Source organism: Dicentrarchus labrax, unplaced genomic scaffold, assembly GCF_905237075.1.
Source record: "Dicentrarchus labrax unplaced genomic scaffold, dlabrax2021, whole genome shotgun sequence".
In the NCBI taxonomy this organism is placed as follows: Eukaryota; Metazoa; Chordata; class Actinopteri; family Moronidae; genus Dicentrarchus; species Dicentrarchus labrax.
This window is the reverse complement of record NW_026136701.1, coordinates 16,317,647-16,341,482: the sequence shown is the minus strand read 5'-3', so window position 1 is coordinate 16,341,482 and position 23,836 is coordinate 16,317,647. Positions and strand designations below refer to the sequence as shown.

At 38.5% G+C, this 23,836-nt stretch overlaps 1 protein-coding gene across 6 annotated transcripts in view; it reads left to right on the top strand.

Annotated features, from left to right (window-relative positions):
• Nucleotides 1-23,836, top strand: part of st18 (ST18 C2H2C-type zinc finger transcription factor) — a 41,251-nt gene that overhangs the window by 4,331 nt on the left and 13,084 nt on the right. For 2 of the 6 annotated variants that reach the window (XM_051405751.1, XM_051405744.1), the window contains exons 3-7: nucleotides 14,717-14,832; nucleotides 17,764-17,815; nucleotides 18,646-18,676; nucleotides 18,880-19,067; nucleotides 22,745-23,458. In XM_051405751.1, coding sequence (XP_051261711.1) covers nucleotides 14,717-14,832; nucleotides 17,764-17,815; nucleotides 18,646-18,676; nucleotides 18,880-19,067; nucleotides 22,745-23,458 — 1,101 coding nt within the window. Of the gene's footprint in view, nucleotides 1-3,444; nucleotides 3,609-3,972; nucleotides 4,337-8,443; nucleotides 8,589-14,716; nucleotides 14,833-17,763; nucleotides 17,816-18,645; nucleotides 18,677-18,879; nucleotides 19,068-22,744; nucleotides 23,459-23,836 lie in introns of those variants that run through there. The other 4 variants (XM_051405780.1, XM_051405761.1, XM_051405771.1 and 1 more) reach the window with 4 other exon arrangements.

The window sequence follows — 23,836 nt, the reverse complement described above, 5'->3', positions numbered from 1 at the left end:
TACAGCTATTGAAGTGAGACTTGGAAGATTAACCCTTGGCACTGTGGCTGACAAGTCATGCAGATCTCTGTAAACAGCTCTTTTCTAATCTTAGGAGGTGCTCACCTTCCAATATACTGAGAAAAACAATATCTAATCAGAAATGTAACAAATATAAACAGAAAAAGCAGACATTTACATGCAATGCCTTTTGATAACAATCCATTTCTGATGTAAAATGACGCAGAAGAGGCCATAGGGAAATTTAATTTGCTCAAGCTAGATTGGATTTATTGTTTGGAAACAAATTATAATTGTGTCTCCAGAAAGTTAACCAAGATCTAAACAAAAGAAATCAATGACCCACCCCCATTAATCACTCAAAGCCAGCTACTTGTGCTGAAGAAACTTACTTCATAATCAATTTCTTTGTTTTGCTCAAAGGGCATTTGCATTTTAGTTCATGTCAGCAAGCTTCCTGTATCTGGCGCAATCAAAAATTGCAAGCCATCCACAATAATGGAGTTTTTTCTATTTATTCAAGTGCATATCTCTGAATACTCAAGATGATTTTAGCTTATTATGCAAACTACCCTACAAATATTTTAAAGACGGAAACAAAATCCTGTTGAGTGGCAGACTTAACTTTTGTGATGCTTCTCATGCTTCCAGTGTCACAGTAAAACATTCATTTTTTCTCTGTATGTTGCGCCATATAGGACGTTTTTTTTTTTTTTTTTTTGTTTAAATGAATAGCAACCAACCTATATCTGCTCCTATAGGATCTTGCACCCACAGGACTTCTGAGACCAGACAGAAATGCCTCCTGTTAGTTGTGTCTAGACATACTATTACGGCCACCAAGGTCATTATCAAAGCACGCATTACACACACCTGTTACCATTGTGTAGATGCTCGTTTTTGGCTGAACATCCAAGCTCCTATCTGGCCATTTATAGGCGTGCCTGTTTCATTGTCTGCCTGCCTGAGTAGAAAAGATGGGCAGGGACCCCCAGAGACGCCCAGATCTGGACCTAACCTCTCAATGACACAACACAATGAGTCCACGGCCTGTGAACTACAAAAGCCAGACATCGACTGACCAGTCAAGCATTGATTTCTTAGATGTAAGCAATCACATGCTCTTATTTGAGGGCAGTGAATGTAAGGAACCAGTGGTAGTAGATGCATTTAGTTGTCACTGATAAGGTGGATAATTTAAACGTGCTATTTAAAGTGAACCTTTATTTCCATGCAAACGATGTACAGCCTTAATTATGATTTTTACACCACAAAAGCTGAGGTTTGATTACTGGTCAAATTAGTTTATGAGACTACTTGGGTATGTTAAACCCTATGAGAGGAAGATTGAGTGAGTTTGGACTCTAAAATATAACAGAGCCGTAGTTCCAAAGGCATCAGTTGAAGGCAGATATAGAAAACATCCTATATTTGTCCATAAAACATTTGAAATGTTATTGAAGTGTCTTCAAAGGACACTGAATAAACATATTGTAAGGTTGCCCACGGTCACACACACAAATCACCCCAAAGGGGATTGCTGGGAAGTAATCTAATCGTTTCTTTTAACTGAGACACAGTGACATGCAGTGTAGATAATGATCCCCATGAAAAATGTACTGTATTTTCAAAAGAATATTCCCTGTCTGCTGACATTAACATAAAGATAGTTCTACATCCTGGAGCCATATCAACAACATGTACTTATGTTTGGTTCTTTCTATTTGCATATGCAAATATTTTTTTAAATTTTAATTCAGTCCTTTTATGTGACTTTCTGTGATGAACAAGCGGCATCAAGTGGTTGCACAATGAGGGTTCAGTACCACCAAGAAGAAGCATTTGTGTCATTTTAGACCAGGCTTTAAGCATTATAGCTGAAATTAACCACAGTTTAATATAGATTTTTACACGTCTATCATATTCAATGGCACAGTGTGAATATGCATTGTTGTTTGGGTGTACCGGCTGCCATGCAAAATTAGTCGCGTTGCTTTGTTGAAATTACAGGGCGGGGTGTTGAGTGAGGGGGTTTGTTGAAGTTATACTGCTGACATTTTGATCCTGCGGTGCATTAGAAGAATTCAGTTAAACATATTTGTGTAGGTTTCACAGGAGGAAGGTATAGTGCTCAAAACAACAGGGTGTTGTGACCCTTCACTTTGCTTACATAATTTGCAGCAGAATGCAAAAAGCTTTTAGACACAGATGTGACCCATTGTAATACCCTTCTAAATGCAATCAAACACTTTCTACAAATATGAGCAGGACTTTTTAAATGTGAACCCTTGTTTGACATGTAATTTTGTCCAACCCACTCCTCTTTCATTTCTCCATCAGCTCTCTCCAGTTATGCCCACATTTCAGTTGATGAAATAGCTTGACAAAACACTAGTTTATGTTCTATGCCTGCTCTGAATGAGGTCTCTTTTTTCAACAGATTTGAACAGATGTTGGGGCCAAAAGAAAATGTTACATTTTGTAATGGCGGTGCAGTGTAGTCTTCAATATGTTGCTCTTTCACAATTTGTCAAGATTGCTTTACATGAGTTGATTCTTTTTGTGTTTTCCTCCAGAAATACTGATGTCTAGCACAGGACATGAAATAATCATCCCTAGAACAAGCTTGTTGTGTCCTTGCAGCGAGATTGTCTGCATCAGCAAACAAAGAACATGTTATTTGATAAGATGCTTAGATAGACGATTCTTTACTTTCATATGTTTGTATGATTATCAGGAACAAATGGTGAAAAGAGGGGGGAAAACAGAGCAGGTCTACTCTCTTTGTATGTCTCTTTCACAGTGTACCATGAATTGGCTCTTGAAGACAGTTAGAAATTAGACTTTCAAATGAGGCATTAAACAAGGTGATGATCAACTGCCAAACCTTAAGTAATGATATTCTCCATCCTCAAGTCCCCAGCCTTGCATAACCAAATGCACAAATCACAGAAAAAAAGAACTGAAAATACATTATTATTACATATTGTGTTCACACGTCAGTCCCCAGGGACCGGGGGGGACATCACCGACAGATAAGCATGTTTGGGTGGCCCCTACCATCAGCTGGGGAAGGGCTACGCTTGGATCTTAAGGGGGGCCCCCTCATGGGTATCACTTATTTTAAATCCTGAGCCACACCATCCAACCCCCCTCTTTTGCCCCCCTCGCCCCAGGCTCCACCCAGAAGTGTGGTTGCCTTTGTCATTGTAATCTGGCCCTGTTTGCTAAACGCTTCCACTGTTTACTCTCTGCTATAGGGGCTTGTATGAACAGGAGTCAGCAGGACGCAGGGTGACATCACTTTGGCTGGGGGGGTGTTTGAAAAGCTGCATTTGTGATTTCTCGGGGCCCCTTTCTTCTTTTATTCTTCCCTGTCTCTATCCAGGCCTGTCGAACGCATGAGCTAACTCAGGAGGCTAACATGGCCTACAGGGAGGAATTACACCTAATTACTTGAATAACTGCTAGGCAGCAGCCTTCCGTAGTCACCAAAAATCATTTCCAGGTCTCTGCCTTTTACTGATAGCCAGACTTCTTGTGACAGAAAACCCTCGGACAAAGCTTTTACATTCAAATGGACCAGGAGAAATGAAACAGACTGACAGGTACAAACATTAAAAAGGGGAGAAATCAAATTAACAGACAAGGATTTCATATCATCTATTTTTGTTGTTGCCGTAGCGATAAAGTCGCAGACATTGAAACTGGTCTGTTGAGCCATTGTTATCATCCCTGGCCATCTGCTGCTGAGGAGTGACATTCCCTCTCATTTGCATGATGAGTGATGTATGAGGAGCTTGGGAGGGCATATGCCCCAGTCTTATGACAAAGCAAGTGAAAGTTTTTTTTTTAAACACATAGAAAGAGGATCGATATATGAATAAGGCTGGATGAAGGAGGAAAAAAAAAAAGGATAAATCACCTGTGAGTGTATTTGTGTGTACGCGCGTGTGTTTGCTTGCATGTATGTTGCATTTTCACTAAGCGCACACAAATCTGTGGTGTCTGTGCATGTGTCTGTGCGAGTGTACGCGCGCATGAGTAGAGGCTAGTGCGCGCATCTGCCTTCTTGTGTGCCTGTTTGTGTGTTTTGCGGATGTGGGAGTAGAGCGAGGAGGGGGGTTGGTGGCTGTTGATGTGCAAATGTGCATCATGTTGAAGGGCTGTGAATGGGGAGGTGTGACGTAAAAAGGGACCCGAACGCAGGTGCTTATCTCGAGGCTGTCAAAGGCACAGTATGTCATATTCCTGGGGACTACCTTTCAAAGCCACAGCACCAGCACAGCTATCAAGAGACTGGGAGAAAATCAAACTTTTTGGATCACAGCACTAGGTTGGTGTCAAAGTTCTTTTTATTTAATATACTGTCAGTTTGGTCAGCATTTATCATCACTGATACTCTGTATCGCATATGTGAACGACAAGCCTTTTAGCTCATGCTGTTAGATGCTGTCATGTGAAATCCAAAACAGGAGCTGAAATGTACAAGTGTTGGAAACTTACTTAGATTTACAGAGATTTACTCAGCAGCTAAACTTGTGTTCTGTGTATTTACAAGATTATGAGAAATAGCAATATACTGGCAATTGTTTTGAACTGTGTCTGTGGAGTATTTAGAAATTATTGCACTGATGGTGAACATTGTTTGCTTGATACAAATCAATGTTGTTAAAATCTTTGCTGGAAAGCGAGCGCAGCTTCTGTCCAGGTTTCAGACAGTTTGAGGGGAGATTAAATGGCTCAAACTGTTTTTTGAGAGGCATGACCTATTTTTGATCATCCAGATAGCATGAGATACTGTCTATCTAGATTAAATTCACAGCGTTTGTGTGGAGTTTAAGCTTGTCTTAGAAGAGCACATGTTCGTATTGTGTGCAGAGACAAAGCATTGTCAGGTTGCCTGTGGCTTTGACAGTGACAGCTGTACATACAAGACCACTGAGCCTAATGCACTTAAACATTGACTCTGTGTTCCAATAACATATTTGAACAGTCAGTGAAGTATTTTATTGCATCCTGTTCTGGCTTTCTGTAATTCGCGTTGTAAGTATGGTAAAGTTTGAAAACTATATGCTAATGTTGAATGTAGCCTGGCAGTAAAAGTCTTTACAAACCATCTTTTGTGTTATTCTTTGTGGGCAAGTTTTAGATTTATACAAATTCAGCAGAGCTGAAGAATTACATTCTGTTCTGAATTTTTGTAATTATTTGCATTGTAACTGTGGCAAAGTTTAAAAACGATATGCTAATGCTGAATGTAGAGTGATAGTAACACAGTCTACAAGTGAACTTTTGTGTTATACGTGGGCAAGTCTTAGCTTTGAACAAATTCAGAGGGGCCAAAGCACTCGACAGTCTCCAGAGCAACTATTGATTTAGGAGGACGGATGCTGGTTAGAAAAGTTCATCATTTACTAGTAACTTGCGGCACACTAATGGCTCAAAATCTGCTTGATGACCTAACTTTAAGTTGATCGCTGTAAAAACAAAAGTAGAATATTTTTTTAAGCAAGAGCAGAATTTAGGGCCTGCGTTACTGGATGAACTCATACTCTACCTGATATTATCACAACTTCAGTGTCTTTTTAGATTTTATTCTTTTGAAGAACACAAATTAAACAAAAGCAAAGATTCAAAAGTCAAAAATATTCATGTAAACTAACAACATCTGCTTTATCTGCCTGTCATATCTATTGCCATGTCTTTCAGAGACATTATACTCTGTGATTTAGCCGTTAAATCATTTTTAGGTTTGAAGAATTTCAGTAGAAAATTTTTAAACATTTTCAGTGGTGAATTAAATTGAAAGGCCGGTAGTCATTCTGCCTGTTAGCCTCCATTTAATCACAACTCCATCAGCTTATTTCAGTCAGCTCGCATCTCTCAACAAACAAGAAAAGAGCAACAAAAGACATTAGATAACACAGCATTGTGTAACTGTGTCACATCTCAGTAATCCTTTGAAAAGTTTGGCAAGTTATTTTAAAGACGATAATATATGAAGACAGGACCTGGAAGTGAGGTTATAAAGTTACACCTCTACTCTTTGTTTTAATTACAAAAGCAGCTCAGGCTACTGCAGGGATGTGTGGTAAAGCAGTGATAAGTAAGAGCCATTATTCCTCTCTGCTCCCCACCCTCCGCTTCAAAGCAGGATGTTAGTTGCTACACAACACATAAATGTAACCTCTGTTCGCCTCCAGGAACTGTCCATGGTACCTGCTGCCCAACAAAACTGCATCCACAAACTTATTCTCGCAGTTGCGATACACACTAAACTTCTGCGATGGAAATTTTTTTCTTTCGTCTATTTCCATCAATATTGCAAATAAATAAAAAATATGAAGTTATTCAGGCTTTGGGATCTTTTGAGTTATAACTGCTCATTTTAATTATAAGTGAATTGCCGCTGCGTGCTCACAATCTGAACGACAAAATCGCAGGAAAAAAAGCTTAGCACGTTGACATGTATCAGTGTGATACATATAGTGTTACCTGTTTTTTACCCTACTCAAACTTCAGTTAGTTAATCCAGGAAAATGAATTATGTGGATTTAATTCAACAAGGTCTCAGAAATGATCCATCTGCTGTTGAGCAGCTGGTGAAAGGATAAATGTAATTAATTACTTAACTTTTGAACAGTATTACAGAAAAAAACAGTGCTGTTTGTGTATTCTACTGGAAAAAATGTAAAGCAACAGTGTGATATATACCTTTCAAATTATATTTTTTTTCTCTTTAGTTCTTAGTAACGTGTTATATTTTAAATAGTCTTACCATGTATCCTCTAATATTGTTTAAAATTGGTCTTGTGTAAATGTATAATGCATATATTTTCACGAATTTGTCCCAATGGCAATATATCACTTTGAAATATTATTAGTAATATTGCATAAATTAGAGGTCATCCTGTAGTAAATTAAATATTATAATATATAATTAAGTGTGTAGAATTCTAGATAACAATAATCCTCATTATATAAATTATATAGGCTTACACTGTAATTCTTTTTATTTTTTCTGGTTGGTACTTTAGAAGTGGACTGATCCTAACCAGACACTCTAAAACTAACTAAGCATTTAATGATTATTATAACATTTTCAAAATCTTGATAAAATGTTAGTTAGTGTGTAATGGCAGTCATATTTTATTTCCTGGTTCTACTTTACAGCAAAATCATCAAAATCTGAACAAGGTTGAATCAGGTGGGATTTTTCTAAAAAAGATAATAAAACACAACATAAAAACCCTTTTAGTGAATAGTTATATTTGCTTGACAGGGCAAGACTATGAAATGTTCCCAATTAATATTACATGGGATTTATTCTGCCTCTCTCTTTTTAAAAATATATTTCAGAATTTACCTTGATTGTAATGTACCTCATTGGCTGTGGTTTTGTTTGTTGGCCTAACTATAAAGGATCTGCTTATACCCTTGTGGGTTGGGAAGAATTAGGATTTATGAATTTATTTCCTCTGTTGTATTGTTTAAACAGCTTTGGTTTAGTTTTGATCCCTTCCTCTTGCCTTTGAGGCTGTTCCACGGTGTCAGCTGTTGACTGATAGTAAGAGAACTGCCTCACAGTGTGAATGAAAGAAAACTAGCGGTTGGTAAACACTGATAAGGGATAAATAGAAAGCGGTCAGGCAGAGATAGTTCTGTGGGAGCCCAGATTGTGTGCGGTCTGTTAAAATGAGATTCTGAGCCTGTCCTTTTTATTCTTCCTCCCCTCCCCTCCCCTGTGCGGCGTTTGTCTGGAAAATCTCCAGTGACCCGGCTCGGCAGTCCCAGGCTGCAGTATTCTCTTTTTGTATTTGTTTTGTTTTCTAACAAGGGTCAAGTTGGCCAATAGACATGTCCCTGATGCTTATAGACAGCTGTCATGACTTCAAGTACTTACAATAGTTACATTTTACATGGATTCATGGTTCTGCACCAACAAGCACTGCAGCAAGAGATTTGCTAAAAAAACATGTATATGATTTTGAAACAGACAGTTTTTAATGTGCGTCTATTACCTATTGTCATATAATGTAAATCCAAAAACCATGTTATATAATAATTACAGTCACATAATTATACATTTACACTACCTTCACTGTTGACCCTGAGGAATATAAATCTTATGTCTCAATTGAAATTACTCTAAATGACTGTCTTACTCAATTCTTTTAGTAGCAGCCTGTTCTTTCCAGTAATCATTGATTTTTTTTTTTCTGGGGTGAATCTATCTTTTATGTGATTAAAAAGACCTTCAGAGGTCTTACCTTGAGGATCACCATGTGGTGTATTTACACAGAAAATAATTCAGCCCATTGTAGCCCAGCAGCTAATGAGATTGGTTGTTAAGTGAATGACACAAAGGCTACAAAAAAAAAAAAAAAAAAAAAAAGCTTAGCGTTTCGGGTGAATATCACAGTGTCCCTGCACACACACACACACACACACACACACACACCAACCAAACACACTCTCTCAGCAGCGAGACTCTGGACTACCCTGTACCCCACCTCGATATCCTTCTGCTCCGTCTCCTCCCCGACGTCACTATGAGATGCAAAACAAAGGCTAAAAGGGGCATGGTAAGTCGAGCTCGCGATTCTGCCCTGTCGGACATGTTAACACGAGTGCATTTAGATGTAGGAGACAAGTGATTCTGTTTGTCTCTGTGAGGATGTGCTGTGTTGTGTAAGCCTCAGGCTCAGATAAGTAGCTTCATGGAAGGGTCAATAACAGTGATGCTGTTTTATGTGACTCAGAATAAGATCACCACGTTTTACTGGACCATCTTTACTATCTTCTTAACTTCTGAATTGCTGCTTAAACTTTTCTCTCCATTTCTTTCTGTGAGACACTTTCTTGCCTTGCACTTAATGTTTTGTGTACTTTATGCTAGTTTGTATTGGAGCTATGACTTGGGTTTTATTCACAAAAGTACAAAGCCTGTATTTTTGTGTCTGTATTTGTTAATGGTGCAGGGTTACTTAGAGGTAGTTTATTGTTGTTGATCCTTGAGTAAAGCTTCACTCAATGTTGTCCAAGGATTTATCTAAAAATCATTGAAATGTATAATAGAGCATGACAGCACAGGAGAGGGTCGTGTTAAGCACCCAGACTCAGTTTGTATCGATTGCTGAACTGTTAAGATACTCACTCAAAAGTGAATGGATGTTGTCTCGACACAGTTTGAACACTGTGCAGATATATTGTACCTCCCTCGGACTCCTCTTTTTGAATAGTAGCACTGGAGCATCATTAGTGATTGCTGTAATACAAAAAAATTAAGTGCATTAGCTTATCATGCTCCACTGTTAGGCTGGAAAGTGGGTTAAAGTCCATCGCGTATATTAAACCCTGGACTTAAGTCAAATTTACATTTTGTTAAAGATTACTCCTTTTATTGATGCATATAATCATATTCATGGACCATCTGCTGATTTGGCAAGCATGGATCAAACTCACAAAACAGCCCTGCTAACCTTTTAAGTACAAAATAGTCTGGCTTAACTCTGCTAGCCCAGAAGTGTGTGCGTATGTATGTGTGAGTGTGAGAGATTGTATGGATATTGGATAATACTTAATTTAGATCCTCCAGGCTGCTCATGCCATATTTTATTTTATCATGATCGCTTTGGTAGCAGACCAGGGCTTGTGTTTGAACAACTGAGCAAATAATGTTTGTCTGACAATAAGCAAAGCAGAATCTTGGTATAAGGAATCTGATTAAACTCTTGACCACAGCGTGCAGCTCTGAGTTTATATCTGTCACCATGGTTACGTGGATTTCACAGTGCAGCATCGCACGCTTCCACCTGGTTGTGAAGGGCTGTACGGGCCTCACCTCTTGAGTGTAATAAAACACTGCTTAAGGCTTTCCTAGTTATTCTGATAACTGATTTGGTCCTGAACTATCTCCCCTGTGTGTGTTTCACAGAAATAGGAATTCACCATTGGGCATCCTTACTGCACGAAATACTTATGTTCGACTCATTCCAAACAAAGCTTACGCAGATTGAGAATTCATATGCCAGAGGTAAATCCGAGTTAACACGGATTTATACTGGCATGAGTTAAAGGACTAGAGTTTGTAATCCAGGTGGCCAAGGGATTTTACCATACAGTGGCAAAAATCACTTAAAACTCCCCCAACATCCTAAGCCACTGAGCTCAGTAAGCAGACAGATTGTTCAGAATTGATGACAGCACAACTATATCAGAGCTGGACTCTCTGTGTTTGTGTGTGTGCATGTATGTGTATCCGCATTTGTGCGTATGCCTGTGTTTGTGTGTGCGCATATGTGAACATGTTTGCTTCCTATATATACTCAATTAGTACTAAAGGGGCTGTTTAGAATAAGACCTTGACAGATTGGTATTATTTTGCTTCAACAGGGTAGGGGAAGTGTATTGGGAATACTGGCTTATATCTGCATAAACATCCGTAGCATAAATAAAGAGACAGCTACCTCCATTTCAGTGGCCTCTGATTGATTCGTGAAGTGATCAAAGTCGCTATAATATTCAAATAATTCATGTTTTAATAGGGTTTTGCCTGATCACCATACACAATACATTGCAAATAATGGATGAAAAACAAAGGTGGGTCTATGTGGGTATGGGTTAGTGTGTGTGTGTGTGTGTGTGTGTGTGTGTGTGTGTGTGTGTGTGTGTGTGTGTGTGTGTGTGTGTGTGTGTGTGTGTGTGTGCGCGTGTGTGTGAACGCGTGCACCCGCGTACACATGTGTGTGGAGGACAGAGGAGCAGAGATAGAGTGGAGTTGTTTAATGACAGGAACAGCTGACTCATTTAGAGAGAGCAGTGAAAGGTAATTAACCCTGGGAAAACTACAGCTGCCATGCGAGCTGTTCACTTCAGCGCAATCTGATTAGGAATCACTGCTCGAGTCCCTGACTCCTTTCAGACACTGTGTGTTCGAGGTAAACTTTTGCCTTTGCCCCGGAGAGCCCCGGAGCACTGGAGACCTGCCTTTTGTAACGGGGGATTAGCTGGAACGGTTACTACGTTTCTCCAAATTGCAGACCACCTGGTAGCATTCATGCAACCTCCTCCATGAAAGGGCCTCCTTGGGCAGGAACAATGAGCAGGATTACTCTGCTCATTGTTACACCAGGGCTGGAACTTCTTTTTCCCCAAACACCTGTCCCCAAATTAGACAGGTTTGAAAAACCATGTTCCTGACAGAATTCAAAGATTCAAACTAACATGAGAGTGGTTTGGCAGACTGGAGACTTGCCAATGGATGAATTGTCTGCCACTCTGTTTATTATGCTATTGATTCATAATGTAGTGTAAGAAGATACTAATTTTATTTGTCTCAATATTTTGGTGTTCTTAATTGGATTGAAATTCAGAAATAAAATAGCATATCATCTAGGCCCCTTTCATACGATAAGGGAACTAAAAGCACCAGAAATTTGGTCAAAAACAGAAATTGGCTCTTTGATGTCAGAAGAAACAATCTGGACTTGGTGCCTCTGTGTGGTCCGGCTCCAGATGAACTCAATTTAGAGGGAAGGCTTTGGGATGACTTTGGAAAGCGATTACAAGATTCATAAATCACCTCGGCAAAGGTGTCACCATCTGACTCTTTTATGGGACTCTTGCTAACTCCGTCCAATAACAAGTTTCCCCTGTAGTTATGCCATCATAACAAATCATTGAAGCGATAGTGGCTAGCCAGGCTCCTAATTGTCTGTTAAGAATTCTGTGAGCTGTGTTCTTTTATTGAAGCATCTCTGTCTTGGAGAAGTGATAAGATGCCAATACGCTCCTCTATAAAAGTACTCTTTGGCAAAAGGCACAAACACTTTGCTTGGCCGTCAGGGTAGCTGTGAGGCTGTTATATCTGAAATCGCAGTTGACTTCAAGATTTTTTACTGTGTCTGTATGAATCCAGAAACCTCTATCAGGCGGAGGAATGCTCATAAATTGCCGGCAGAATAATTTTCTTTCAGATACACTATTTTTTATTTTTTTATTTAATGGGTACACAGCACAGATAAAAGCCAGATAGCTTTCTTTCGCTTAAATTTAGATTATACTAAATAAACTTAAAATTTCAAGAACTGAAGTGACTAGATTTATAAAAGACCGTTCAGTATTTTATATCTTTTAATTCAACTGAAAAAAATTATCATTTTCTTATAAACACAGTTAATTCTCCAGTGCAATTAAGTGCTTATTAGTTGTCATTTTTACTATGTAGGTAACCAATAATTAAACATTGTGAAATAAAATTAAAAAAAAAGATTTTACGCCAAGTTTTAGACATAAATTAGATACCCTAGACCCCTCTCTGGTCCCCTCCCCCTCCTAAAATATATCTCAGCTATTATTCTAATGTCCAGCTGGTATTTAGGCACAGGGCGTGTGATGGCTCCCTGGCCACCTCACAAAAAAGACAAAAAGTTGTTTATCTAAATACTCTCTGAACAGAAGTTGATTTTAATCTCTGAGCAGAGCTTAATTTACTCACCACGAACCATTTGCATCTCAATGAAAACTGGCAAAAGCAATCGCCTGCTTTCTGTATACAATTTTTTACCTGCTTTCCACAGAATAGGTGTGAGCACTTTCCAAACAGGTATATTCCTGCCAGCTCACCTTTTGCTTCAACTAGGCAAGGCTTTATGTGTAGCCGGTTCTCTGCACAACCTCCTATAGGGTAAATATAAATTGCGATCAGTTCACTATATCCTCTGACATTCATTACAAGGAAATATGAAAGTAAAAGGTGCTATCTCTCGCCGTTTGCTCTTTATTGTACATAAACAGAAAACACTTAGCATGTAAAATTAATGTGAAAATTATTCCCGGGGTAAACTATAAACACAGAAGTTACCCCGCACATTTACCCTTTTTTTCTCCTTCCCCTAGATCAGAGTGTAATTGCCAGTAATCAGGTCTGTTTGCTGCTGATAAAACCACTCTGAATGCGAGGAACCCTCTTTGTGTGATGACTCAATTATGCCAGAAGTGGCTCATCAAACCTGGCCCATCAGCTGCTTTAATAAATAAGGAGGAAAACTTGCTGCAGGCGCATTATAATTCCATTCATTCCATAATTAAATCCATTCCAGTTTTAACCCTTCACTCAGTGTGCTTCTGGAAGAGGAAACAAAAACAAGGAGAGAGGGGGGGTGAGTACACACCAGACAGTGACCTTGCACAGAGCATCCATCCGTTCCCTATAATTCAAAATGATACTGTTGAAGAAAGGTTAAGAGAAAAAGGCTCGTGGAGAAAAGGATGGGAATCAGTTAAGACGCAGCTTCTGTTTTTTATGTATGCATTGTTTCCACACACAGCCTTAGACAGTAATTATATTAAAAGAGTAATCTAATCATAACAGTTGGTTGGTTGAGTGTGCAGCACTGACATTTTGAAATCTTATTTTGTGTAATCTCATTTGCCTCTATCATCTCGCCTGTACCCCCCTATCTAAAGGAAATGTAAATAATGTAATTAATTTTATGGTCTCCAGAATCTTACTTTGCTACTCTGGCCTGCTTTATTGGTTCCAAGATGAGGTATCAGCACAGTACCAGTGAGTTTTTTACTCCATCACAATAATGTCTGTGTTAATTACATGAGAGCGTCCCAAGTGCACGGATAAGCTGGAACAAGGGGACACAAAGACTCAAGGTCAGTGATGAATATCCACAGCAGCTGCACGGTATTAATAAGGCATTATATGAAAATAATCATAATAGCATCACTTACAACAAAATGCGAGAGTGTGGTTAGAGTAATGTCAGGAGCGTCCGGGTGTTTTACAGATATTTCCTCTCCACCATCTCAGCTTGGATCCAGCCTTTCTGATAATGGTGCGAGGCAATGGTTATTCATGATTGCTGAACTGGGAAGGTCTCTCTCTTTTTCTACCCCCAGTCGCAGCCCATTCTCTCCTCTGTGGTGGGAATGCTAGCAGATGGGGTTAGGGGGGAATGGGCTGGGCTCAAGGACAGCTAGCAGCCAGATTAACACATAGAAAATCTCATAGACCCTAAGCATCAGGCTGCCTCCTTTCCCCCTGAGAAATCTGCCCTAGACGCAGGGAAACAGTCCTCTGAGAAGCATTATTTGTGTTGGACTAGGGGTGTGTGCATGAAGGTGGGGGAGTGTGTGGAGGGGGGGTGCATAAATATGATTCAGCAGATGACGAACCAGCTCAAATAGTAGTGAGTCTTTTTTTTTTCATATGCTAATGAAACTGAGTGAATAACCCTCCCTCAAAACCCCCTCCCCTCTTTTCCCCCAGTTTTGTTTTTTCTGGGGAAGCGCTCTGTGAGCTATAATTAAGAAGATGTTGTTTTTCTTTTTTTTTCCAAAGCTAACAGAAATAAATAATTCCATAATAAGATCTGTGAAGTGAAGAGGCTTAATGTACTCATTGTGTTCATCCTTGTTTTCCCTCTTGGATGTTTTGTATTAATTAGAAGCAAGCAATTTGATCTCTGTCAAGCAATCAATTTGCATTGGGTTCCTTATTCCATGTGAGGTATTAATATGCTCTTTCCACCTTTTTCTGAGTGCGTTTTCACATCCTTGTCTCTAGATTGTGAAGTGGGACTAATAAAAAAGAAAGAAAAATGGTTTAGAGACATATAATTTATTTCAGATGCGCTAAAAAAGTAAATAAGTTGCAAATTTTTTTATATAAGTGTGTCTGGTGTGTTTTCTGTTTTAGATAATGAATTACATGATCACCTCCTGAGAGATAACAAGTGTGAAAGCGTCAACCAGGGGGGACAGTGCGGATCTGGCATCTTATCCTACAGAGTGCTCGGAAAACTACAATCAAAGGTAAATAATCTGATGGGACTCAGACAGGGCTTAAATTCCACATGCAAAGTGAAAACAACTTTTGTTAGGGACAAAAAGTCTCTGGGGATAAATGATTGTGTAACAGTGTTTTGGATAAGTACCATACTAAGTGGTGGAGAGTGTCACTGCACCTTTGACCACAGTGATCACAAACTCAGATTGTTTTTTACTTATGCAGAGCTGTGGGAGGCTGGGAGATAATATACTCTTTAAAAGGTACTGCTGAATCAGCTTTCTCTAAAGTAATGGTTGCCTTTAGTTGTCAGGTTGTCTCAGCTGGATTTTACCTAATAAAAGTTACTTTGAAACCATAACAGAACTCTGTTACAAGGTCTTTAGGTGTAAAATGATCATATCTATGTTTTAATAAACAGTAAAGCAGACATAATGTTCACTGTGATCAGTCACTCTTCAAATGTAGAGTGGGAATTTCAAACTATATAGAAATGAATGGATATCAATAAAAAAAAGAGATATAACAGATATAAGACCGTCTGCTTTGGAAAATACTAAACAGTGGTGTAAGGTGAACACGTTTTGTAGTAAAACATGCTAAAACACTGCTATCAGCAGCATACTATACTTAGAGGCCTATTTCTGTGTTGACTTTTAAAAAAGTGATCCTACAACAATCCAAATTGTTTCTTTACAACATCTATGTGAGTAGTTGGCAAATATACAAAATTGAATGCCAGAGAATAGGCCCGAGATAGCACAGGAAACATATTCTGATGGAAACACTCCACTACTACTACTACTACTACTACTGCGATAAAGCATGACATCATTTTTAGGTAGGAAACTGAAAAACATACATTACTCTAGTATTGTTACGTATTTACATTGTTATTCAGTAAGTTATTATATGGGTTATTACGCTGGAATATAACCATTTTTGAGCAAATGTATTTTTTTTAAATTCCACTGGTAACACTTTACTGTATGTCCCCATACCTATTTAGTATTTTTAAGCAGTATATAAATAATGAATACATTACTTATAACACACTATACATATTTCATACAATTACAATTGTCATTCATTATCTGTTTATACACCAGCTTCAATTTATTTGTGCTCACAGGAGGAATTATAGTTGTTGACAAATACATTAATAAACATCTATCTGCTTAGAACTACATTATACTGTGTTATAAACCATTTATTAAATGTGTATATACTGCTTATAAAGGGTAAATCCAAGGGGGGGGGTGGTACAACATATACCATGACTAAATTATTTTATTAATCTACACCGTATAACGTACTCTGTATAAAACAGCATACAATATTAATGAAAAGCTAAATTATATAAAGTTCTAAGCCAGATTGTGTAGGGAATATCAAATAAGAGCGCCCATTTGACCCTGAATGTATCTATTTGTTCTGCTTTTGTAAACACTCGGCGTCACATGTTTGTCCATGTTGTTGCCATGCCAGGACTACCTGTTAGTACACCAAAGCATCTACGGAAGCCTTCCTTGTTGTCTTGTTACTTGTCACTTCTTGTTATGGGAATTAGATATGCAGTAGCCTCTGCTTTGTCAAAATCAGTTTTGTCATAATATAAATATATATACATCATATATGTTAGAAATGTACATGTGACGCACTTTAAAAAGCAGCGCTAACAAAGGAACGGTTTCAATTTGCTTCAGACTCCAACTTATATAATATGTGAAACTGGATATGCGGCTCACAGTAAGAAATAAATTAATTAAGCTATAGTCTGACATACAGTACAGCCTTATTGTGTTTGATTCAATTACTCATTATTAGGTGATTTCTGTAGGTTTCTTTTTATTGAATTATAGCTGTGTGCTATTACAAACATTTTATTAAATAAGAAATACAAAAATACTAAGAACATTTTTGAAAAGTATAACAAGTTTAATGATTAAATAGCATTTTTAAAACATTTAGATGTTCAAAATGTCAAATAAAGTTAGAAAAAAAAAGAAAAAAAACCCTGGTAATAAACGTGTGAGTCATTGGTGATATTTGGGTACACTGATAACATCATTTGAACTCTGATTAATGTCCATGTTACAATCTCAGGTTGCAGGATTTAAGAGCAACATTTTGCCTTCAGAACAACAAATTTATACAAAATGTTGAAGCATGGCTGTGTGGAAAAGTGTTACAAACTAATGAGGTACATTCGTTTTTACAGAATGTAATCTATAGTGTTTGGGAGTTGTTTGTCTCAATAGGCTGTAGTAATCAAAAGTAATGAACCTATTATGAGCAGGACCTCTGAGGGCCTGGCGTGGCATTAAGAGTGTGGCACATAAAAGGTTTATTAAAGGAAATTAAGGTCCATCACTGCCACACCTGCTCCCCTATTATAAATGTATGACAGGTCAGTGCCTTCAATCACAACAGCAAACGAGAGAGAGGAGTCATGTTTCCCATTACCAGGGAAAAGTAACAGCATATCCTATGACTCACAGATTTCACTGGCCTGTGACCACTATACGCCACCATCAGCCTGGAATAATTATGTTTAATAGGTTTTATTTGGGGCCCACAAGCAACAGCCAGCGAGAGTGGATGGATTTTAGCAACTATTTTTGTCTAAACACACACAGTGAGGTGCTGTCCGTACTTTAATGTCATTATTTAGTGTCATTACGTTTTTACTCACCTTTGAAACTTTTTTTTCCTAACATTACACTTCATGTGTTTGCATATTACTGATGTTTTAGGAGCTCTTTGTGATGTTGTGGTGCCCACAAATTGATTTTAAGGCTCGCCGGCTCTGGCTCACTGACAAAAATCGCCAATAATTATAAAGTGCTAGCCTTTTTCCATATCAAATAAAATAAATTAATTAAAATGATGAATGAAATACAATTCAAATCTGTCTGTTTAGTGGCTCATATGTACATCGAATATTGTATTAACAGATGGATTCTGAAGGCGAGGAGCAAACCCTGAACACATGTAACAGTAGCACAGGTGAGTACAGCTTTCAGTTGTAGTTTGCTTTTAACTAAACGCACATGCACGCACACGCACACACATATTCCACTTACCGCCATGGGTTAGGGGTATCAGTTCAACAATCCAACTTTATAACTGTCAATTTTATGTATTATCTTACCAGTCTGAAGAGCACTGCACTGCCATTTCATTATTCAGAGGGGAATAACTTCATTAAATTGGAACAGTGGCTCAAATTAGTTAAGGAGTGTGTATATATTGTGTGATTGAAAACCTCTAGACTGGATATGTCATTATGCAAGTGTTCAGGGCCTCTGAGGCCTGCCTGCGCACGCTGGAGCTATTACTACATCTGGGGAAATTCATGAAAAGTGTTATCATTGGTTGTGCTTCATGGGAGTAGGGGCAGAACTTGTGAATGAGATTTACGCAGGCCTCTGGGAAAATTGATTTACCCTTTTAGATCATGTTGTCAATGCTGTCAAAGGATGAGCTACTGTTGGTGTCCCAGAGAATGAGCAGACTGAATGAAAAGCTTTTCAGATCAATGAAGAGACCACTTCTCCATCCTTATGCTTGATTATACCCAATGGCATTGTAAAAGAGAATCAAATCTATGGTAAAAGGCTGCATAAAGCACTATTAGCCAGGGTTGTGTCATCCCTAAAACATTATCTACAAAACAAATATTTACAGTACATTGTAAAAAATTTCATTAGCAATAGCCGAAAAGTAGTGAGCCGCCTTGAAGCTTTGATGATGAATACGTCGCCAGATGCTGTGCCACTGTAGTGGAAATGTAAACATGACTTTTCATCTGTTCTTTTTTGGCCTTTATTTCACAGGGCTGAACGACTGCATCCCTGAGACTCAAAGGTGAAATTTCATGAACACTTTGAATTTTCTCATCTTTTTCATTTTCATCCCGAAAAGAAAATGTCTTCTTCCCATAAGTGTGATTCATTATGAGGGTTTTAACTTTATAAAGAAAAGTCCCAAATTGGACCTTTAAAATGAGCCAAGATGAGGCCTTTGTTGACCCTGCTGTGCTTTTTGTCCGTTCACCCCTTTCTCTCCAGCCCATATGGGTCCATGGCGAGGAAGAGGAGTGCTCAGGAAGGGGTGCAGGGCGCCCCCGTCAACAAGAGAAAGTCCCTGCTGATGAAGCCCCGCCACTACAGCCCCAGCGAGGCATGTGAAGAGGAGAGCGAGGACCTGGCACCGCCACAGGACAAAGAAGAGCTGAGGAACATTGACACTCCAGCAGGTAAACAGATGTCCTGTTGTTTTGTCTGTTTTGATGAACAATTGACGCTGAATTTTAAAATCCCATCTGTTGCATTCATATTTCCCTCCCTCTGCCATCAGCCAGCAGCCGCAGTCATTGTGCAGTGGAAGTGAAAGACTACACTGCTGGGTCCACATTAGTTGTGTCTCACGTCCACAAATTGAAGTTTTGACAGCTGATCTGCCATGATATTTCTGGCGTGGCTTTACCCTCTTTTGATGAGGCCAGATTTCAGACCCCTCATCTGTCCTTTTTCAATAGCCAGTCCAAACCCATTGAATCCATAGAATGAACAACTGAATGGGGGAGTGCAGCAGTTCACTTTGATTTAAATTAAACTTCTTCCATTCTTCTAAACTGAATTTTTATTGAAGTTGCCTTTTGTGAAAAACAAACGAGGCGTCAACATAGCTTGGCTGATGTTTAATGTGTTACCGTTTTGTTTCTACAAAGACTTTACTAAACCACAGGAACATTTCATCGACAACAGTTAAAATTGTTTATTTTCACTTATGCCACTGTCCTTTTCAGGAGCGAAAATGTTTTCTTTTTTCCTAATGAATTGAATTTTGTGCATTTTGGCAACAATGCTCGTGGTGTACATGTGCATTCTCGCCCACTATAATCTGCACTGATTTGGTATATTTTTAACGATGTAACTAAGCAACAAACGTAATTGTCCCTTTCAAAAGCTTTTGTTAGGCCCTCTAACACAGTCTAATACATAATTAGGCATAATGTCTACAGCTCATTATAGTACACATGTGTGTAGTTAAATGGACCAGGAGAGTAGCTCACTGAATTGTGTGGATTCATTGGAAATGGAATTTATTTGTTTCCTGGGTTCATATTACATTACAATTATCTAAGTAATTCACTGTGGGCATCATCAGTTTTTCCTTTTGTTGTTGTATATTCTAGATACTTTTTCTTTTTATCATCCAACATTGATTTACTGCTGTATATTTTCCATATTTGAACTTAATATTCAGTGGACTAGATTTTTTCATCCTGCCAGAATAGAAAAAAGTCTGAAGAGTGTCAAAGGAACGCAGATATTGATAAACAATTTCAGAACATATTTTGCTGTTATTGTCAGATTTGGGTAGCTATTTTCTGTGGAAAAACAAAAATTGGAAAAGTGGACTAGAGGCAGTAAGAATTTTTGCAGTGGGAAGCTGGTCATATCTGCATTTTAACAAAAAGGGAGAAAAATAAGCCTCTCGTTTGGTCGAGCCACACTGCGTTCAACTCCAGCCAACTGCAGCCCTGCTGCAGAGTGCTGGTAATGGCTATTCTGGAGTACAAACTGTTCACCTGTTCCAACACACAAACCACCGGAGGGATCCAAGTTTTTTTCCTCCATCTCTTTCCTTTTTTTCACTGCACTTCTGTGTCTCTGTGTTTGTATGTGTATGTGTATGTGTATGTGTATGTGTGTGTGTGTGTGTGCCTGTATGTCTGTGTGCTTGTCTGACTGTATGCGGCTGTGTCAGGCCGGGGAGTCCATCTGGATGAAAAACAAAACCCTTGTTGCTTGCTTCATAAATGTAAATACGTGTAACTGGCTTTAATTTTTCATTCAACAGGGTTTGTCTTTAGACACCTCTTTTCAAATATATTCAACAGCAGGGAACAGATCGCTGTAATGTTGCCTCAATGCATATAAAAAACAGACATGTCAAATTCCACTGCATTTAATAATGTAATGTACTCATACATTTGCAAAAAAACCCAACAGTTTCTCTTATTATTAGTGCCACGTAATTTATGTTAAAGCTCTTTTGGTGAGGATTAAGTTTTTGTGCTGCTCCCATTACTAAGTCATAGCTGTCTGATAATGCCTGTATCTGTATCATCCTCAGCAGTGTGTGATCTGATTCTCACAATCCATCTCTGTCTATGTCCTCAACCTATCGAATCCTACTTTTGGTCGTCATGTCTAGCCACTTAAGAGGATCTAGGCCCACAGTCCAGCCTACTGAAAGTAAAAACCCTCACAGTCCAAAGAGCCTTAATCGAGCATAAGTTTGAATGGTTTTGGAGGATCAAGAGAGATTTTGTTGAATCAATCCAGATGATAGCTTTCCATTGTTAATCACTGACCATGACTTAATATAATCAGTGGTGTTAATAAAGTGTTGTTTCAGATGCATTTTGAGGGATAACCCTAACCCTCTTTGTCTGTTCCACTTATCAGACTTCCAGTGCACAAGGCTTCGCACAGTCTTCTGTCTTTCTGTACATGTGACCGGGATTTCTGGATTTATACTGAAAGATAGATGGCAAAAGATCAATGCAAATTAATTTATTGAGAGCACTCAGCAAATAAAGCTGAAGAAAAAAGAGATTAAATGAGTGCACATTGTAAGAGAAAATTCCTATATATATTATTAATCTGCAATAATAGGACTTCATTTATCATACACGCTACCTTATCACACCCGCAGTGATTTTAAGATAAAGAAAGAAAAGCTCTTTTAACTCAATTTCATAAAACATTCAATTAAATGATCTGCCAATCATTTCCTCCAACTTGCATTTTAATGATCTATTATGAGTTGTTTATATTTTTACACTAAATTAATCCAGGACATTTAAAAAAAATAAAAAACGACTAAGCAAGACCCAAATAACTATTTACTAGTGTAAAGTAGAAAGAAAAACAAATACTTTTAAACATGCTCTTTTAATGCACATTGATAGACAAGTTACTTTTAAAATTAAATAAAATTTTAATATAATTTCTGATTTTCATTTCATCTTTAACCTGTTTTTCAACCACGTTTTTTCTTAATAAGCTGAAGCTGAATTAAAACAAAAAATTCTTATCAAAATGTATCTAATTTCTGGTATTTTTCATCAAGTTTTGGTCATGTTCACTAAGTAAGTCGTTAATTTCTGTGGACATTGTTATCTGTTTTTCTTGTATCGCTTTTTGGTAACAAAAATTATGGTCCGTTTTTTGACTGAGGTGTGTGGTTCTGCTAAGCCACGTTTTGCCACACAAAGAGCTCACAGAGATTTCTCTCTTTTATGTTCATGTCTGTGGTTTTCATCCATCTGTGTTTTCAGGAATCTTCTTCACTTTCCCTGTTCTCCTACCTAGAAACAACAATTATGTGTTTTTAAATCAGTTTTTGTGCGGATGACAACATGTTGCTGCTTAGCTTGCACTTAAAAATACACATAACTAATTAAAAACTGGTGTTCACTGTCCACCACACAGTAAATCCCCTCATAATCTTGTCCTAAATCTATATCGGGTTGTTGCTCCAATTGGAGAGTCAGAGGAAGAAAAAAACAATTGTGTTTCTCATCTCCAGGTTTCATGTTTAACTAGAAGAAAGAAGGGTCATAAATGTTATCTAAAATATACTTAAATTGCTTGGAAATCTTGGAACCTTGTGATTATCATTCCTATTGCAACATGTGTGCTTATTAATCCTCTAGAAGGTTATGAAAAAAACATGTTTTTCTCAAGATATTATTTGTAGAAAAGTAACTGAAAATCTAAAACCTTTAAAGGATTTGGAGAAGATTATCGAGGACATACAATTCTTATCCTTTATGTTACTGAGGGGTCACAAGAGATCATGTTTGGTCTGTCAAGTCTTGAAAACACATAAAAAATAAATGTTTTCTTGTTGTTTTAGATGGAAACTTAAGTGCAATCAATGGAGTTGCCAACAAAAATGGCTGCTACGATGTGGCAGCAAAGTCAAGTGATTCTCTCGGATGGTCAGAAGTTACGTCCGATGGCTCTCCACAGTGTGAGTTGGACACATCTGAACGTTTGATGGATGAAGATGATGAAGAGCTCCTTAATAACGAAGAAAACCACCAAAGTCAAGACAGGATGAGTGGTACATCATCACCACAGACTCCGTACGAAGACATGAGGGAGGCCGAGTGGGAGCCTCTGTCCCTGTCTGCAAAGGTGAACGGCTTGGGCTGCAGTCCCTCCAGAACCTCCGAAGAGCTTTCAGGCAGGAACGGCCACATGAAAGAAGAGCCTCACTCAGAATTAGGTGGCCTGATGGGTAGAGCCAGTATTTTTCAGGCTGAGGCTCTAAGATACAGGCCACTCCCCACAGAAGAGGACAGTGAGGGGGAGGTGGAGGCGGAGAGACCACCTCGGCTGGATGGCTGGGCTCTGGGACTCCACGAGAGAGGCCTGGAAATGAGCCGGGGGAGGGTGAACTTCAGCCTGTTGGAGCAGGCCATAGCTCTGCAGACAGAGCAAAGACAGGTCCTACACCATGCCTACAGGGAGATGGACCGATTCCTCATGGAGCAGATGACCAATGAGAGAAGGCACCATAGGATGATGGACATGGACAGCAGACTCAACTATCATGGAGGAAAAGGTATCAATATAGATATCAAATGAAGCAGATCTAAAGACAGTCTCAAGAATGAAAAGTTATCATTATGGGAACGAACAGTTTTCGCAAATGTACCTTCATCCAGCGTAAATCAAATAGACCACTTGTGATTTGGATGATTGAGCACCCAAAAAAACATTAAAATGAATCAAAGAAGCATACGCAGAGGGGGGGAATCAGAGGGAGGAAATCCTCTTAAGTACTAAAAACATTTTGGCAACAAGTGAAGTAATAAATAAACAGACAAAAATAAAGAAGAACAAAATTTTCTGATGGAATTGCTACTACTCAGAATATTGGATTTTGATACGAATCAACTGGATATTTAACCATGACCATAAGTCTTAAATCCTCCTAAAG